This window comes from Cebidichthys violaceus, unplaced genomic scaffold (assembly GCF_023349555.1).
Source record: "Cebidichthys violaceus isolate CVI_PGR_0920_01 unplaced genomic scaffold, fCebVio1.0.p SCAF_8, whole genome shotgun sequence".
Taxonomy (NCBI): Eukaryota; Metazoa; Chordata; class Actinopteri; order Perciformes; family Stichaeidae; genus Cebidichthys; species Cebidichthys violaceus.
In genome coordinates, this window is record NW_027176964.1 from 3,072,100 (window position 1) to 3,092,238 (window position 20,139).

Consider the following 20,139-nt stretch of genomic DNA (forward strand, 5'->3'; position numbering starts at 1 on the left):
GACACGGTCAAGACTTGCATCATTAACAGCTCAGCGTTGTCCATCTTTGACCCCAGCCTTCCTACCATCGTGTCCACAGCCTATGGACTGGAACCATACTGACACAATTGAAGCTAACTAACAGAATTTTGGGAGCAAGACCCCTCCTTAACCATGCCACTGCATTTTCATGAACAACCACCTCTCCTTTTCAGCGCCAGAACCCAGGTTACGCAAGAGCACTTTGATCACACTCACAAAAGTGACCTACTCACTTAACAATACAAGGAGAGTTAAAAGAAGAGGTGTCACTTGTCATATCTATGGGGTACAACACATTGTGCAGTAAAATCTGGTCTGAACTTGCCTTAACACTCACTAGCTGGCGCACAAGCATACCCAAAAAGGTTCTGTCAGGCTGAGCGAAATTTACATATACAAAATATCAGAAATTGGAAAACTAGAATATTAGATTTCCCATCCATCTAGGCTAATGCAGCTGGAATGTAAAGGAATAACAGATTCATTATGATTCAGCCATTTCCCCACAGTCACTTCCTGGACCTATAGGAAAAAAGTGTCAGGCAGGCCATGCTGTACTTCAGATAGATAGATAGATAGATAGATAGATAGATAGATACTTTATTCATCTCCCGAGGGGAAATTTGTTCGCTACAGAGTAAAAAAAAAAGTAAAAATATAAAATAAAATAGAATAGTATTAATTTAACTAAATAGATAAACTAAACAGTAGTGCAAAGACAGTGTAGCGATGTTGTAGTCAAGCGAGTGATGATTTGGCCAGAGGTGATTTATTATAAAGTCTTATTGCAGTGGGCAGGAATGTTCTCCTGTATCTGTCCTTGTGACAGTGGAGCTGGATGAGTCCGTTGGAAAAAGTGCTCTGCTGTCCCTGCAGTAGGTGATGGAGAGGGTGGTCCGGGTTATCTAATATGGATAATAATTTCTTCAGTGTCCTCCACCACCTTTTCTAGAATGTCTTGTTTGCAGCCAATGATGGTGCCGGCCTTCTTAACCAGCTTGTTAAGTCTGTTGGTGTCTCCGGCTCCAATGCTGCTCCCCCAGCAGACTACGGCGATGTTAAGTGCACTGGCCACAACAGACTGATAGAACATCTCCAACATCTTGCTGCACACGTTGAAGGATCGATGTTTCCTCAAGAAAAAGAGTCGACTCATCCCCTTCTTGTACACAGCGTTGATGTTGGCCTTCTAGTTCAGTCTGTTGTTGATAGAGACACCCAGGTACTTGTACTCCTCCTGAAGTCGACCACCATCTCTGTGGTCTTGGCCACGTTCAAAAGCAGGTGATTTCTACCGGCCCACTCCGCAAAGTCATCCACTACTGCCCTGTACTCCTCCTGTCCGTCCCTTATACACCCGACCACTGCAGAGTCATCAGAGAACGTCTGCAGATGGCATGACCTTGAGTTGTACTGGAAGTCAGTGGTGTACAAGGTGAAGAGGAAGGGAGACAGAACAGTTCCCTGTGGGGCTCTAGTATCAATGACCACCGTATCAGACAGCACAAGGCCCAGTTGGACAAACTGTGGTCTGCCTGTGAGGTAGTCAGTGATCCAGGAGACGGTAGACGTGTCTACCCCCACCACCCGCAGCTTCTCACTTAGTAGCAGTGGTTGGATGGTGTTGAATGCACTGGAGAAATCAAAGAAAGTGATTCTCATAGAGCCACCGGTTCCATCCAGGTGCGACTGAGCTTGTTGCAGCAGGTAGATGACGGCGCAGTCCACTCCCACATGAGGCTGGTATGCAAATTGGAGAAGGTCCAGTGAGGATTTCAACTGTGGTCAGAGGTGGGCCAAGACCAGCCTCTCCAGCACCTTCATCACATGAGATGTAAAGGCAACTGGTCGGTAGTCGTTGAGGCCTGAGCTCGTCCCTGTCCCCAGACCTGAAAGGTGCCTTCTTATTAAGAAGAGCTTTCAGGTCACTGGTGATCCATGGCTTGTTGTTGGGGAAGCAGCGTACAGTCCAGGATGGTATGGTAGTTTGTTCACAGAATTTAATGTATTCTGTGATGCAGTCCATCATGCTGTTGATGTCCTCCCCATGTGGTCCACACACCACATCCCAGTCCGTTGACTCAAAGCAGTCCTGCAGGGCGCCATTAGCCTCCTGTGACCACCTCCTCACAGTCCTGGTGGTCACAGGCTGCCTCTGCACCAGAGGAACATACTTTGGTGTTAACAGGACCAGGTTGTGATCAGACCTACCAAGGGGGAGAAGGGCTCTACAACCCCGACGTAATCTCCGCAGCTCCTCCGGGACTTCAGGCCTCACACCGGGCAACAGCAGCGGTCCACTCAGCGCAATCAGCAGATCACGGGAGTAAACAATGCCCCCAGTCCATGCGTGGCTCTCCGTACAAAGAGGGAGAAAAGTAACAGAAAAGGCACTAGAAAGGTTACAAAAAAGTTACGGCCCATTGCCTGACCGTCACCTAAACCAAATGCAAAAGTGAAAAAAAGAAAATTACAACACACACAGGGAGCTGCTACAGCAGTTGGCCACTTCGCACGGCGCCAATAGCAGATTTGATACCCTTAATGTAGAAGTGAGAGAAAAACGCCTAGTGGCCTGCCTTTGCTGAAGTATTTCTGCATATCTTGTCCCACCTAAATAGGGGGTGTATATGAATTGACCATTGCTGTCCTTAAGCCTTTTCCTGCTTCCCAGGGCCGTGGACTTAGTGGTCACTGCGTCCTCTCTCCCTCCGGGGAGGGACGGGGCCCCCTGCTCTCGGCACCACTGTCCTCGTTGGTGGTCTGCAGCGATGTAAGCAACCCATCCAACCTGTCCTGAAACACGGACACGGTCTCGTTAACCATGCTTTGTGGACTTTTTTCTTCACAACCAATGTGTTTATGATAAATTGTTTACAAGAGCAAAAAGACCTGGGGCCATCCGACCCACGGGAGGTCATTGGGAAATTTGGAATAAAACGTAAATAAGTCTACATCATGCAAGGAATAGAGCTGCATTGCTTTTTTTTCAATTTACGTACGTTAGTGAATGTGTAGCAGCAGCGTCACTGCAATGTGTTGGCAAACTGAGCTTACGGGAGATGTGAGTTAGCTGTTAGCCCTCAAAAATGTCAGCCTGTGTTAAAAAAAGAAAAAAGAGATTGACACTGAGTGTAGAGTTTTTAACAAAACGTGGATTTTAAAATATGTTTTTCCTGAAGTCAAAGGTAGAGCTGTGTGCTTAGTTTGTGGAGAACAAGTCGCAGTGTTGAAGGATTACAATTTGAAACATGCGGAGAAATACGAAAACTTGACTGATGCAGAGCAGATAAGGACGTCTGAGGCTTTGCTAGCTAAGCTGCAAAAGCAACAAGGCCTTTTTACCAAGCTTCACACATTGAGGGATGGAGCAGCCAAGACCAGCTTTGTGATATCCCACAAAATTGCAAAAAACAGTAAGCCATTCTCTGATGGGGAGTTTATCAAAGAGTGTTTGGTGCACTACTATGCCCCGAGACATTGGCTTTGGACGAGAGCTGCGATGCCCGCGACACAGCCCACACTCATCTTTGTACGTGGGATAACGAATTGATTACAGAGGAGCTGGTATCAATGCAGTCAATGAAAGGGACGACGACGGGGAGTGATTTGTTCACGGAGGTAAATGCATGCTTCGACAAGCTGGGACTGAAATGGGACAAACTGGCATGTGTCACAACCGATGGTTGTTCAAATCTGACAGGAAAGAATTTCGGACTTTTGAAGCGGATACAAGATAAAGTGACTGAAATAAACCCAGAGCTGAAATTGGTACTTTTGCATTGTATTATACACTTAACCATGTTATTGATGTTGTAACTAAAATACTTCATCAAAGCAAGAGCATTGAATCACAGAGAGTTTGTTGCACTCTTGGAGGAGCATGAGACTGACCACAGTGACATAGGCTACCACACAGCTGTCAGATGGCTCAGCCTGGGCAAAGTGCTTAAAAGAGTACGGGACCTGAGAGCAGAGATTCAAGAGTTTTGTGAGAGGAAAGGCAAGGACATCCCAGAGCTCTCGGATGTAAACTGGATGACAGATTTTGCATTTGCTGTTGATGTGACTGCACTAATGAATGATCTAAATACCAAACTGCAAGGCAAGGGCCTATTTGCTACATGACATGTATAGCCTGGTGAAGGCTTTCATGAGGAAGTTGCAGTTTCTTTCAAGCCAGATGGAGGGTAACCACCTGCAAACCCTGAAAGAAGTTGATCACCTCCACAAATACTCATCCATGTTAGGGGCACTGCATGGTGAGTTTTCAAGGAGATTTCAAGACTTCAAAACAGTTGAGAGTGAAATGCACATGATTTCTTCTACCTTTACGTGCAGTGTGGATAATGCACTTTAAGTAAGTATCACTGCTGGATTTTATTCTTCTGTCGAAGAGGAGAACTTTCCACATATGAGGAGGCATGCTCAGAAGATGTTGGTTCTCTTTGGATCTACCTACATCTGTGAACAAACATTCTCTGTGATGAAGTTCAACAAATCCAGATACAGAGCCTCTCTCACTGACAATCATCTGTCAGCTGTCCTTCACATCTCTACGTCAGACATTCAGCCTGACTTCAATGCACTTGTTCAAGCCCAACAAAGACTAGATTTCTCGTACTGAACTGAAAATCAGAAAGAAGTCATTTGTATAGTAATATTTATAGTAATAAAAGTACTAATTTTGCAGAAACATGATCCCTGTCAGTGTTTTACTATTATATATGGATATTACATATGTATATGTTAGAGCCAAATATGGTGTTGTAAATACAACTGTATATCTCTGTGTATGTATTGGGTGGTGCTGTATTAATGTCCTGGGCTCAGGTATATAGGTACTGAAATGACCATTGTTTTGACCCCGGAAGGGCAAAGGGTTTTGACCGCTTTACGGTAACAGTTTGATGTTTAAGGCGGAGCTCATTTTAACTCCTTTGCACTGCTTATCAAATCCATACAATTTACTTTTTTATAAAGAGGTGAAATAATATTGAGCAGGATCAAGTACAGTCTATTGGTCCGGCCCTCCACAACAGTCCTTGTCTCTCATGTGGCCCCTTGGGAATAATCTTGTGCAGCAAGATGTTGGAGATGTTCTACCAGTCTGTTGTGGCCAGTGCACTGTACTTCGCCATAGTCTGCTGGGGGAGCAGCATTGGAGCCGGAGACACCAACAGACTTAACAAACTGGTTAAGAAGGCCGGCTCCATCATCGGCTGTAAACTGGACAGTCTGGAACAGGTGGTGGAGAGGAGGACACTGAAGAAACTATCATCCATATTGGATAACCAGGACCACCCTCTCCACCACCTACTGCAGGGACAGCGGAGCACTTTCTCCAACAGAATGATCCAGCTCCGCTGTCATAAGGACAGGTACAGGAGAACATTCCTGCCTACTGCTATAAGACTGTACAATAAATCACCTCGGGCCAAATCAAATCGTTAAACCTCTGCACTACTGTTTATTTAGTTGATTTAATATTATTCTGTTCTATTCACTGTGTATATAGTGTGCATTTTTTATATAACATCTTTACTATATTATAACTGTATATATTGTGACATCTTTCTTGTATTTTTCTTTTTATATAATATTAAGATTTTTTTTACCTGTGACCTATTGCTGCTCTGTAACCTATTGCTGCTTGTAACAAAATAATTTCCCCTCGCGGGATCAATAAAGTTAGTATCTATCTATCTATCTATCTATAATACTGTAATTGCCCACCCCTGGTCTACGTGGATCGACCCACCACAGTCTCATAAAATTCTGTGGGAAACACTGTATAATGCAATATAGACTGAGCTATATTGTGAAAAAGCAGCTTTATTGGTTGTGTTTGAAAGCTCTATATTGCAGGAAATTACGCTTTCAGGTGTTAATTAAATACTAAATTTCCTGCCGTACTTCCCCTTTCCTTTCACTAATGTTGCCCCCGCCACCTTTAACTATATCTCAGCACCCATGGTGCTGTCTGCTCTCTTTCTACAACCAGTTATGTATATTAGATGGAGGCAGGATCAGAAGGAGGCCAGTATTCAATTAGTGTTTGTTTATGATCCTCACCGTTCACAGTTTTACTTTTTGGCATGTACACATTTGGTGTTTGCACCTTATTGAAAAACCTTTGTTTGTAATTTGTTTATGAGCACTCTATATATTCTTATCACCCAGGCAAATTTAATCTTTTTCCTACTTTGTATTGCAAATTCCCTCGGGATAAATAAAGCTCTATCTTATCTTAACTAGCGTGTAATTTATGGCTGATGTTTTTTTCATTTTTGTACATTATTCAATTACTTTTTTTGGCTGATCCTGTTGATTTATTTTAAAACTATGGATTGCAAATCAAAATATGAAACGCAAAAAAAAACAATGCAGCCAATGCCTTTCATATTGTAGTTCCTTGTCCTAGTTTGGAACGATAACAATTTTGGGTCACTGTTTTTGTTGGATGGATTACAATTGTGTGTTTCTATTAATGGACAAAATTAAGCTCATATAATGACTTCTACTGATAAGAAATGGACAGACCTACATACAACTTTCCAAAATGTGGATTTCAGTGTCTTATTTATACTAATGGACATGAGTAACAAAAAAACGAGACCTTTACTGACCATATGTGTTCATTTATTGACCCTTTTGGGCACATTTCCTCTCATTCCAATCATGTCACAGGCATGTAAAAACTCCCACTCAAGATTTATAGACATAGGACAGTCGGTCGGTTTCACTGCAGGCTTTACGGACTGCGCACTGAGATGATGTAGCACATGAATGATGTTCCAATCTCCGATTAGACATCAAAGCGAAAATCACTATAAAAGCAAAACAAAACGTAATGAATTGCTGTGATCAGGAGAGCATATCGGATTTTAAATTAAAGAACAATCCATGAAGCAACATGTCACACCAACAGCCCAAACCCTGTTTCTACTGGCCCCACCACACCAGCAAGCTTGTGTGTACTACTACTGAGTAGTACACAAGCTTGTGTGTGTCATCTTCGTTCACACACACACACACACACACACTCACACACATAATGACACACACATACATCTAGAGATACAAGTGCTAAAATGAAATATTATTCCCACACAGAACCTGCATGGTAGACTGACATTTATTATATGTCACAGAGAAGCAATAAAATGTGGGAAGCAATAAAATGTGGGACAGAAAATTGGTGTGTGTGTGTGTGTGTGTGTGTGTGTGTGTGTGTGTGTGTGTGTGTGTGTGTGTGTGGTAAAGAGAGAGGGGGGGTGCTATCACGTCACATCGTCACGCTTATTAACCCCTCCACCCCCTCCCCATTATCCCCGGTGACGTAAGCGCACAAACTACTTTAACAAGCCGCGGAGCCGCCAGCCGCAGCACTTCACCGAGCACTTTGAGCGGACTCCACACGCGAGTTTAACGGGGTGTTTGTTTTTACCTTCTTACCGGCGACCACTCCTGAACGCCGCAGGTCCGGTAACGTTATCTCAGAAGGCTGAACCGTGACCGCTCTTCCACGCCGCGTGCGACACGGGGAGCTCTCCGCGCAGATTTATTCAGGCGCCGCACATCAGCGCCCCAATCCGCCGGTACCCCCGAGGGCACGCGCTGACGAGGAACGCAAGGAACGGCTTAAGTAGCGTTTAAAATAACAACGAGGTAAGATGCCAACAATTTCTACTGCTTTCTTCAACAATTACTACTGCTGCTGCCGTAGAAACACAGCAGACAGACCGTGCTGAACGTAAATATGAAGGTATTTATTAAAATGATTTCACACAGTAGCAGTAAGAGCAGAAGCAAAAACAAAAAGTTTTAATAATAACAGTAGTATTAGTAGTATACATTTCACAAAAAAGACTTTATATCTGCTACTTGAGAATAATGTTAATAACCTGACATGTTTGAACTTTTTGTAATGTTTCTGTATTTTTATGATTTCCCGTCCTATAGTCCATGGCTGCCTCCGCACACAGCAGCTGCGTGTGGATGCTGGTTCTGGGCGCGTGTGTGTCGGTGGTGGTTGGAACAGAGTGCGGGAAGGAGTGCGCACTGTGCGTGTACCGTCTTCTGGGACAGCAGTCGGGTTTCTCCTCCCCGGTAATATCGCTTCCTTTCATTAATTCATATGAAGACTATTCGTATTTCTAATTCACTTACAGACCAATAATAATCATATCAGTGTGGTCAGTGTGGTGTCCCTGCTATGGTGCATTTAATCATAAATAAAGAAATTAAGATAAATAAACTGGGAGTGTGGATGACGGGCACAGCAGTCTGGTTTCTCTTCCTCTTAAAGTCCTATTAGTATCATTTATCAGCTATAATACAGTATATCTAGCAGACAACTAATAATAATAGCTCCATATAATATATCAAGCAAAATACATTTCCAGTCATTCCATTTAAATATTTCCTTGAGATTTTCTCCTTTCATATGGCACCTTGAGGAGTTTCTGTTCTTTACTCCATTCCGTTCATTCTTTACTTTCTCTCCTCTCCTCTCTTCTCCCCTCCTTTCCTCTCCTCTCCTCTCCTCTCTTTTCCCCTCCTCTCCTCTCCTCCTTCATCTCCACTCTTCACATTTCCATCTTCATGTCTTCAGTTATTAGATGAGTTTAATGATGAAAATACTGTCACGTAGACTTCAACCGTTGTTCCTATTTTATTCTTTCCTCCTTCTCCTTCTCTGCTTTCCAGTCCTCTCCCTTTCTTCATCGATCATCTTTTTTCATTTGACCCCTCCCCCCTCCGTCAGCCCGCCTGTGGCTGTAATCATGGTAATATGGCTAGGCTTCAAAACACTACTCTAAACTGGTAGGTTTTTTTCTGAGCACCCCCCACCCCCCTTCTTTTTCCATCCATTCTTCTTTCCTCTTCCCTCATCAGTCTCTTTACTCCCCATGCCCCCGCTCTCTATTTGATCTATTTCTCAAAGTAAATTTAAGTGTACTCGCAAATCTATAGTAAATCAGACGTTGTTGTGTCAAATGTGCTGAGTTTGAAACATGAACAGTGACATTCTGTGGATATTCTGCACATGATGTGTTACTGAGTTAATGCTCTTCTATCAACATCTTTGTTTAATCAATGCAAAGTCATTTAATGCGCAGATAACAAAATCTTCCTTGTTTGAAATATTAAAACATACTCACTAAAAATCTTCACAACTTCAAATTTCGAAATGTAATGTAATAAATAAACATTAATGGCTTTCATCAGCGCTTTATCAGCACTTCATTTTCCAAAATGAGAGCAGTGTAAGTATCAGAGGATCAAACTGTACACATTTATAATCCCATCATTTTCAACAATAGGGAGCGCTTCCATCCTCAGAAAAGAATTTGGAAATGCCTTGAAATTCTCTGACACATGGATTTAGTTCCCTGAATTCTTTCCACAAATGTTTCAACACCACTTAGAAAGCTGTGATTGTGAGGAGGGAAAGGGCAGATAAAGAAAACATTTATATTAAGAGAAATATAAATTGATCTTTAGGCATTTGGAATCTGTCCACCTTTGGTCTTTGCTGTCCCTTTTTTTCTGATTTACGCAACCATTACTTGTTTTACACTTCCCATCGTGGCCACCAGAGGGTGCTGCTGCCCACCACCCTCCCAGCCCCTCAGGTGCCAATATGTCCTCAATTCAATTTTCCCGTTCATTAATTCTGTCTTCATAAGCCAGCATCGCTGACAGCTCAGCGAGAATCCCTCCTCCGCGCCATCAAATAAGTGAAATCCAATGACGCATATGAGGTTGGGACCAGGTTATCCCGGCAGTATGCAGCCCCCAAGGGCCCTGCAGACGCCTTCAGTCTGATTGTACTCCTGCCACCGGGGTTACACAGTTAAAGGGTGACTGGGATAAGTGGGGAGACACACAGCTTTAATAGCGGGGGAGGCTTCAATTAAATGAATAGGATACTGTGTCAATGGGTGAGGAACAGACTGCTGCAGATGGTTTGTAAAGAGAAATTGTGTTTTTCTAAGTTGTTGAGGGAGTAAGTGAGGGATATCAGGGATAAAAGAAGCTGTAGTGTGCTCCCGAAGCATCTGCTGACTGTTGTTCTCTCTCCTCCTCGTTGACTCTTGCTCTCTTCTGTGTAGTCTTTTTTCTGCTCTCTTTCCGAACACAATCTTGGAGTGCAATGTACACAAGATGACGGAGCTTTCCCTGTTCCTGTTTTGTTTCCATTTAAACGTTAGTAACAACTCATCAAGCTTTATTGTCAAGGTTTAATCCACTAATGACCACGGTAAGAATATGAAACATCAGTGACTAATGCCGTTGTCAAGCTCTTGTAAAGCGTTGTGGCTACGCATCAGGGGAAGTAGAAATTACATTTCTTTCAGGACAATACTTTGGTCTATGCTCAGAAGTTAGTGGTGGCACTGTCAGAGTTGACCAGTCTGTCAGATATCAGGCAGCGTGAACTAATCACGAAAATAACATAAATAATAATAATAATCCAATTTGCTCACCACAAATCATCTTCAAATAGCTCTTTTTTTCCAACCAGCAGTCCAAAACCTAAAGCTAGAACCTATATGTATCTTGCATTTTTGTTTACAACAAGACTTATGTCATGAAAAACGTCAGTACTTGTGGGCACATACATTTGGATATCTGGAGTGCCGAACAACCCACAAACTGTGAAATCAGACAACCCAGTACATTTTTCAGACTGCGCTTTTTCAAGAGGCGGTCTTAAAGACACAGGTGCTGAAACAGAGCGTTTCAGACAGACAGTATGAGAAAAATAATGTGTTTTTTGAACATTAAAGCATGTTAACATGTTCTAGTAGAAACACAAAATACAAGAAGAAACCTGATGATTCTCCTTTTAAAGATGAATCCATCATCTGTACATTTCTGTAGATCTACTTCGATTATTGACTGATTGTTTCGGCTCTGAATCTTAGTTCTTTTTTTGTTGTCAAGAAAAAAATTCATGAATACTTTCAGAATGAAGGGCAGGAAAGTGTTGGCATTAATGACATTAAAATTATCTTTGAATTTAATGATAATGATTTTACCTCATAAATAAATGCCATGAGATGATCTGTTTCCATCTTAATAAAATAGCTATAATTTCTCTTTTCATTACTTTCTGAAAGTGAGATGAGAAGATCGATGATAAAGAGATATTAGGATATTTAAGTGTTGCACTTCCATAAAATGATGGAACTTATTAGAGACAATTTTAAAGAGAGTCCTGCATGTATTTCCTAATATGGGAGGAGATTCAATAGTGTCTCTTCATCAGACCCCTTTCTGCCTGGTAAACGCCCACATGTTTAAAACTCCACACTCTCATGTCGAACTGAACCCTTTCTATAAGGCAGCTGTATGCAGCTTTCTGGAGTACTCACTGAGATTATCAGAAAAAAACTCAACAAGAACAAATTAATATTTAATATTAACTGACCATACTTAATCAGGGTAGTCATTGAACAAATCAGAAGTTTGTAACAGTGGAGTTATATTACTTTCTGGTTAAAAATGTAACAAAAGACACAGAAACAATCATAATGGAGAAAATGTGTTACTAATGGGGCTGCTCCATAGTCAGTGTATTACTACAGTAGATGGAGTTTAGAGAAACAGACAGGAGTACAGCATGGGAGCAAATCAATGTACTGCTGTGGACGTATTTTAGACACCAAATCTATATCAGTTTAAGTGCAAGCTATATCTAGAATATTTTTGCTTGTGAGACAGCTATACAGCCTACAAATACTGTATCTCTGTGTCTACCGCTGCCTCAATGGGTTAGTTTGTTTGTGTTATTGTTTGACTTTGGTTGATTCGGATTCACCAAACTCCCACAACAAACTAGCCGATCGAGGCAGCATCTCCAGTAGTCTGTGCGGTAAAATTATAGTTTGTTCTTCAATGGGGTCTGGTTGGAACGTCTGTCTCACATATAGGTAAACTGGTGAAAATATTGGTAAATGGTAAATGGACTTTCTAGTCTTCCAACCACTCAAAGTGCTAACTATGGATGAGTACCTCATACAACCACACTTCAACACACCCAAATTATCCCTTTGATGTAAAAAATGAAAGGGTGATAAAACCATATTGATTCAGGTATTGATATTTCAATGGAAGCATGACTGCAGTTTATTTTGTGAAGATTGTGAAAAGTCATAAAGATCATTTTGATTTTTTCAGACTTGTTCACTTGAGTGCGAGGGTGGGTTGGACACCCAGAAGCTCCGCCTGTGCCGGGACTATCTCTTAGAGGAGGAAAACCACATTCCCCTGAATGCCGACCCCCGTCAACCGCAGGAACAGGAAGCAGCGGACACCGTGACAGTCGACGATGAGGACGCCCCATCACCGGAGCACCTGCTGGCAAAGAAGTATGGCGGCTTCATGAAGCGCTACGGCGGCTTCATGTCTCGCCGCTCCCCCTCTCAAGAGGGGGTACTGGAGGATCCTGGAAACCAGGACGAAGAAGAGAACGTTCGCCTGGAGATCTTAAAGATTCTCAATGCAGCGGCTGAGCACGGCGGTGAGGGCGAAGGTCAGGGAGGGGAGGCGGTGAAGAGGTACGGAGGCTTCATGCGTCGGGCCGGAGGGGGAATGGCGCAGGGCGACCTGCTGGAGGCGGTGTTGGGCCGTGGGCTCAAGAAGCGCTACGGAGGCTTCATGAGGCGTGTGGGCAGGCCTGAGTGGCTGGTGGACAGCAGCAAGAGCGGGGGGATGTTGAAACGGGCCTGGGAGAACGGCAGCGAGCTACAGAAGAGGTACGGGGGGTTCATGGACTAGGATGCGACAGTTATGACCCTTCACCCCCCCCCCCCCCCCCCCCCCCAATCCCTCCAACCCCCCCTCCCCCCTTCAACCAGTCACCTTGTAATCTGGATTTGTTGGTGTTTGAATCAACTGCCCACCCCCTCTGCTTTGTATAACGTGCCGCTGCCTACTCCATTGGTTCAATTGCTCCTGTAATGATAAAAAACGATAAACATATGTTGTTCTGATGTGCACAAATCATTTTTTTGGTCTGTTTTTTGGTTTTCCTGACGATATTATTTATTAAAAGAATTTGTTGATCAAAGTGTGTTGGTCAAGTGTATGATTTAAAATAACTTAACATGTTCACGCTTGTGTGTGTGTGTAAGGGTCTATATTTCAGAAGCAGGGACACACTCAATAAAGGGCTCTTATCAAAATATTTAAGTATATCAACACAGCATATAACATTTTATGAAATTGGTGTCGCTTTCATGCTTTCCGTAAAACTGGCGCTTTATCAAAAGCAATAGAGATAGAGAATATAGAGAGTCCTGTATTATTTTTACACACCTATAAGAATTAGTTGGACATGACACCTGAACTGATACTAAACCTGATTCTTAATGAAAGAAGCTTTTTAAAGCTGCTATCATCAATATTTGTTTAATAACAATGTATCAAATGTGAAAACAATAAAGACAAGGGGAAAGGGGTCGCTCATAGTGATGCACTTATAGAGAATTATTACCTGAATCTACAGCTGTCCTCGTCCCAAAATAGCTTTATGGTGAGTTTCAGCTGTTTTGCTATCTGGCCCACAACTTTACTGTTATGGTTCACTCTCCCTGCTGGCGTTGTTTCAAGCAGCAGCGGCAGATTTTTCACAAAAAAAGCTCTAAAAAGCCAGAGCACACCACCTGCTCAGCAGCAAACAAGAGACACACACAGTTAGAGACTAGCTGGTGAACATGGCAGATCATTTAACAGCTGAAGAGACAGATATTTCCCTCAAGAGCTGGTGGAGACCAAAAGCAGAGCTAAAAGAGAGGGAATATTGGACTTTCATTCATCAAGTGGACACAAACAAAACTCCAAATGATGTGTAAATATCTAAAAAGTTCCCCACATTAACTTAAATGTCAACTATGTTGTTAACTTATTTGTGCTGCCCAAAATAAATCAGTTATTGCAGGCTTAAAGGAGCAGTGTGTAGCATTTTGTGGTACCTATGAGCAGAAATGGAATATAATATTCAAAACAGTGCTTTCATTAGTGTATAATCACCTAGTTGCGTTAGCTTAGAATGAGCCCTTCATACCTACATAGGGAGCGGGTCCTCTTCATGAAGTCCGCCATGTTGCACTGCCATACATGTACAGTGGCCCAGAACGGACAAACCAAACACTGGCTGTAGAGAGAGCCTTTGAAGTTTTTACGTCACCCGAAGGCCTCTGCAGTTCCCCAGAAACACTTGTGAAACTGCGGTAACAACTGTCTGACTTCCGTTGCTCCTTAAGTAGAGTTATTACGGTAAGCATGGCCTCTGGGCAAGGGGAACGATGTCAGCACGGTTTTGCACTCGGCGGCCTCACGTTACCGCAGTCTTGAAAAGGGAGGAGTGAGCGGAGAGGTATTCAGTTGTTTGATATCTGCAACCACACTGCTAGATGCCACCAAGGGCTTAACTGTATGTTAAGGGGATAATTCAAAATTCTCAAAATGGGCTGCATGGGCTCACTATGTTAGAGCTAATGAATGATTAGACAATTAGTGCACAAGGAAAACATTTGTATGAAACCAGCCGTCAGTCATTGCTTTTCTTTGTCAAGGGACATTCAGGGTTATTGTGGTTGCACTCAAATCAGAGCTTCGGACATCTGTCACTAAATATACTTCACAGTCACAGGTTGTCATTTTGGATCGGTTGTCAAACTCAAGAGGGCGGATCTTAAGCCAAGTTCGGACTACGTGATTTTCAAAGTGGTCAGATCTCTGCACTGTTCACACTACACAACTTGCAGTCTTGTAATTTGGAGTCTTGAAATTATTGGGATTTTCACACCACATGACTGACGGGTCACGCGCTACAAGATCCTTTATCTGGAATCCCCCCATGAGGTCTCCAGACCATGTTTCGTCACACAAAAAACGCAAGAAATGACACGGGCATAGTCATGCTTGTTTATGTTGTCCATGTTTCCACACACTTTTACAATTCCTCCCCCAATGTAGACAGTCTCTGAGTTATGTGTTATGTTTATTCATGCAAACATCCAACATCCTAGGTGCAACACCAGCAACGTTTGGTCCATGTTGCAAATGCAACTCATAGTTTCCCCTCAACCCTTGAGCTCCCACTGGCTGTAGCTCCCAGACAGACTCTCCCGACAGGTTCAAATAATTAGCATACTAGATATCTAGAATGTGATTGTAGGGCACCCGCGAACCTCTCGGCTGGCATCTTTGGACAGTTCCCACATGACTCTCAAGCGCAGGTGTACGAGCGACGAGCCTATGCGGAGTTGCTCTGATCTGGAGATTTTGTCAGAGAGCTTGAAAAAACTGGGTGTGGAAAATCAGGGCTAAGGCCATGCACCCAATATGAGTCGGCCCGAGGACAGACTTCAGGTGAAACAAGAGAGACGAGAGATATGGATGCTTGTGTGAGTGTCGTGCTGTAGATGAATGCACAGAGCAACTTGTAATTGAGACTGTGACCGACAATGTGTGATAACCCAAACCCCTGAAGTATTTTGGATTAGTTTCTGTTTGCCTCCGTTTGTCAACCTAAATTAACGAAAGCCAATGTTGAGGCTCAAGAAGAGGACCAGAGTGGACCTGAATGTGCTGGCCTGTCTGCGCGGTCGAGTGGATTACACTGATGGCAACGAGTGTAGCTCACCTGGATTGCTGGTAAACCCTGCTTCTTTTATTGCGTTAACAAGTACAGTATGTCTGTATGTAAAGTCTGTAGCTGGTACAGCTGCACAACGTAGTGGTAATTTAATCCCCTAGACCTAGAAACAGATCCTTTTACCAGCACAACCTCTGCTGTGACACTATGCTTCACTGAATACACTGGTTCACCCACATTGTCCTCCAAATCAGTGGTTTGGATAACTGAATTATGATTAACATGGTTTTCAAATTATGATTACCATGCTGGGTAAAGTGAAGGGGGTATATATGTATGTATATGCATATGCAGTCAGGGGAGACTTTGTTTTGCCTCCAGAGCGGAAGTTAGGGCTAACCTCCATCACCTTACCCAGCAGTTGGGAACTGGACACAGAAACTTTATTTGGGTCTTGAGAGGTTGCAGCATCTTAACTCCAATTTGTTGCACCTCTGCGCTGGCTTCATTTCTCAGTACCTAGATCAGTTACAGTTGCGTGCTGTCAGGGCGTAAGTGGTCTGCTAGAACAGGGCTTCGTTGGATTTATTAACCAAAACCAGACTGTAGTCCGAGAAAGAAAAGCATCGACATTTGTTGGTGAGTGTTTTTCTTTACTGTCCCACAAAAATAATTTTTAAAATGTGAAAATGCAGGTGTTCTGTCCTCAACGCGACTTCAAACCAAATCCGCAGCATTTTGTGAGATCTGAACAGAGAGGTTGATTTTCCCATTAAATGCAAGCAGGCCCATGGCTTCAGCAGTCAGTGATTGCAGTAACCCACAACAGCCTCTATTGAGTCTTCAATTATCTGTCCATTTTTGAGCCAGAGGAGACACTTTTGTATCTCTGAAATAATTGGATTCATAAAATCCATAGAGTAGGCAATAACAGCGAATGTCTATTCATGTAGAAAAGGTGAGGCAAGTATATGTCAAACGGGGAGGGCTGGACAAATCAATACAACAATTTCTATCAGGCTTTTCCTCAGGCTATCTTTATTAGCAAGCGAGAGAGGCCTAAAACTACATAGAAATTCTGTATTCAACCAAATGCTATGAAGGCTATTTGTATACAAATAAAGGAAAACATGAAACAGGTGAGGGATAACAATGCCAAGATTGTAATTCTTTCTTGTGTGGTTCCTGTTCCAAAAAATACATTCTTTTTCATATTTTGTTTTTCCACTCAAAAATGTTTCTGCTCGTGACTTTGGAGAGAACTGTGGCATAGTCACATAACGAAAGCATCAGATTATCAGTCAAGGGGTAATATGTCTATATTCTATTAATCTGTGTACTTAGCCTATCAAAACTGTTTTATCTATGCAAAGAAACCTTTCTGTTCAGGTTTCTTTTGGTTAAGGAAGCACTTTGACGAAAGTGGGAGTTAAGAAATGAAGCTCTATCTAAGTCCAGTCAGGAAGAATATACTCTTGTATGCTTAGGCTAGTTTAGTTCTCATACATCTGCCATTCACTCCTCATGCATGCTCGCTCATGTCCTTGCTGTCATTGTTTGAGGCTGTCAATCATGATATCAGCTGGTCTCCTCTATCCAATAGCACAACGAAACAATGACACGGTTAGCCTATCATCTAGCTGCTGTCTCTCTTAGATATGATTGTCTCTCTACCTGCAGTACGTCCATGCTGCTGTTACGCACCCCTCCACCTCCTCATCTCCAATTTTGAATCACTTAAAACTTCTCGCTCCACTTATAACTCCCTCAGGATCGCACGTTCCTGTCAGTCTTTCACCTGAGTCTCCATTCTAAACAGTGGGTAACCGAGGTGACGGGTGCACACATCATTTTTAAACGAGGCTGGTTTTGGGTGACTGTGATGTTCCCAGGCCAGATGAGCTATATAATCCCTCCGGATGTCTGAGCGCATTTGGCCGAACATGCAATCCCCTCCTTTCAGTCACTACCCAACGCTTGTGACCATAGCTGAGGGTCAGAACGTAGAGGGTCGGCTCCCTCTACACATATATATATATATATATATACGTATATATATATATACATATATATATGTAATATTTATATATATTTTTTTTTCAAAGGTTTTCTGTTATTTAATTTATTCTTAAATGCATCCCTCATTTTACTTGAAACGAGAGAATAATATTGATTAATTATTCAATTATGTATTATTTATAATTCATCCAGTTCAATTTGAAAACTGACAATAAATATTGTTGAGATATTATTCAATAGCACTTTCTTTATTTGATTTGATTAGTTGTCTACATGCAGACATTAATACAACTGTTGGCTACTTCAGTATTTATGGGACTAAATCATAGCGCAAGTTAGACAATATTGTGATGTTCCGGACCTTTGCATGAGGAAATTCTCTTTCAATGGACATGGTTGAATTTTAATTGAATACCCCTGGTGTAGGAGAACTACGGCAGCAGATGCAAAAACCCAAACAGAGTGTTTACATTTTCTGTTCTACACTAGAAACAAAGTGCTGCAACATGTAGGACTCTAAGGATTCTAAGCTAACAAAAACACTTTCACTTTTCAGTTTCCTTCACCTTCAACATCACTTAATTGTTAAATTGAATTCAAATATCAATTCCTCCCTTCTGGTGTCTGTAAAGGATGATTATGTCCCCAGCACTAGTATTTCCTGCGTATCTGAGCCTGATTGCAAATTATACCAAATCAGAAATATTTATTCTTTGAGTCATTTTATTTTTCAATTAAATGAGAGATTCTTTTACATCTAAGTTTCCCTATGCATATCATCCTTCATGGCCACTCCATCTCTGTTATAGGATTATCTGAATCAGTCACTAATATAAATGAGATGTCTGGGGAACACACATTTCCCTCCGTCTATCTGATAACACACAACGTCATGACAAAGAATGAGTCTTTATTTTTTTCCTGCCATCTTTTGTGTTGGTGACGTCATCACCCAGCTAAACACAGCTTTAAAACTTTCTCAAACGAGTCAGTCAGGTAACCTCAAGTGATTATACAAGTTGAATTTAAAACCAACCGCCATCCAAACATGAAGTGGAAATAAATCAGAAGGGAAAGTGCATTGCCTTAATCACAGTTGCTCTGAATGTCCCTGATTACTCGCCAACAGCTTCTCATTCCTCCTGAATAGTTAAAGGGGAAAATTTGCCACATTTATAAATGTAGTGAACTGAAGCAATAAATTCCTCGGTGGGTGCTATATTGACTGAGGAGGTAGTGTTCCTGAACACTGCTTTAAGCACGAGCTTCTGTTGCTTGTCCCGCTGACCAGATCCTCTTGCACGGCCTCGGCCTCTCTCGACTGCATTTCTTCAGCCATTTACTCTGGCACTAATAAATGCAACTGAATATCCGAGTCGGCCAAAACACTATCAAATGTATCCTGTTCCATAACATCCTCTGCACTCATATGTTGGAACACCATTTATTTTCATTTCAGCAGGGACCAGGCTGAAGTTCTTTCTTGCATCCAACTACGTCACTGTCATGTCAAATGCAAGCACTGGATGCAGGACAGATTTTTCAACTAAGAATTCAGCTTTCTGGGTCAATATAGCAGCACCATACACTGTATATAAGAAGTAGTCATGGTGACGTCACCAATTGGTTTGTGGACTGATGTTTTGAAGCCTCGAGTTTGTTGATTCTGCCGTCGCCATCTTGGAATACGACCATTGCCATGTTGTTGTTTTTTGCAACCGATGAACAGAAGTGCCCATATTTAGAATGTGGAGGAGAGGCGTAGAGACGCCGGATACCGCTCTGGCAGCGACCTGTCAATCACAGTAATCCCGCCCTAAAGCATACCCTGCTTTATGGTCTATTTGACTCTAAATGGACCATAATCTACTAAATGAACATCATACTGCATTGAAGAAGACTTGAAACTAGAGATTGAGACTTTAAACTCATGTTTACAATGTTTACTTAGGTAATAAATCAAGAGAGAAGTAGAGTCATTTTCTCATAGACTATAAAATCAGACTTCTTTTTGCAACCAGAGGAGTCGCCCCCTGCTGGTCAGTAGAGAGAATGCAAGTTTTAAATGAACAACATAACAGAGTTACAACAGATTCAATGCTGCAGGATCCTAGTGCGAGGCCTCACAGCTCAACATTAAGTGACAAGTGTGTCCCTAAAAGCGTCTTGGGTGCTCGCACGGCACAACAAGCCAGACGCAGAGGTTTTTCAGAGAGGTTATGGTGACAGTTTTGGAAGAATTGGCTACTGACTAAGTCGATGGATGGTATCAACGCCTCAGTTAAACAGGTGCCCCTTTCTGCGAGGTCGCACTGTCTCGCACTGTCAGATGATGTGCAGAGAGTGATCAATGGTCTCACTCTGGCCAAATTACTTTTTCATTGCGATTGACGTCAATTATGTGCATGTATGTTAGATATTTCAGGGAAGAGCCGCCTTTAAAAGAACACACTACTGGGGACGTTATATTTACGAAACCAGAA

At 42.4% G+C, this 20,139-nt stretch overlaps 1 protein-coding gene and 1 pseudogene across 1 annotated transcript; both read left to right on the forward strand.

The window, feature by feature from the left end:
• Positions 1 to 3,594: 3,594 nt before the first annotated feature.
• Positions 3,595 to 4,648, forward strand: LOC137892560 (general transcription factor II-I repeat domain-containing protein 2-like; annotated as a pseudogene).
• A 2,744-nt stretch (positions 4,649 to 7,392) lies between these two features.
• LOC137866115 (proenkephalin-A-like) lies at positions 7,393 to 13,106 on the forward strand. The gene is made up of 3 exons (XM_068701792.1): positions 7,393 to 7,692; positions 7,987 to 8,133; positions 12,214 to 13,106. Exons 2-3 carry the CDS (start codon positions 7,990 to 7,992, stop codon positions 12,811 to 12,813), a joined length of 744 nt encoding a protein of 247 aa, XP_068557893.1. The 5' UTR covers positions 7,393 to 7,692; positions 7,987 to 7,989; the 3' UTR covers positions 12,814 to 13,106.
• Positions 13,107 to 20,139: the final 7,033 nt, after the last annotated feature.

Coding starts and splice junctions, on each gene's coding strand:
- LOC137866115 (XM_068701792.1), top strand. CDS start 7,990: ATGGCTGCCTCCGCACACAGCAGCTGCGTGTGGATGCTGGTTCTGGGC. Junction 8,134..12,213: donor AGTCGGGTTTCTCCTCCCCG/GTAATATCGCTT, acceptor TGATTTTTTCAG/ACTTGTTCACTTGAGTGCGA.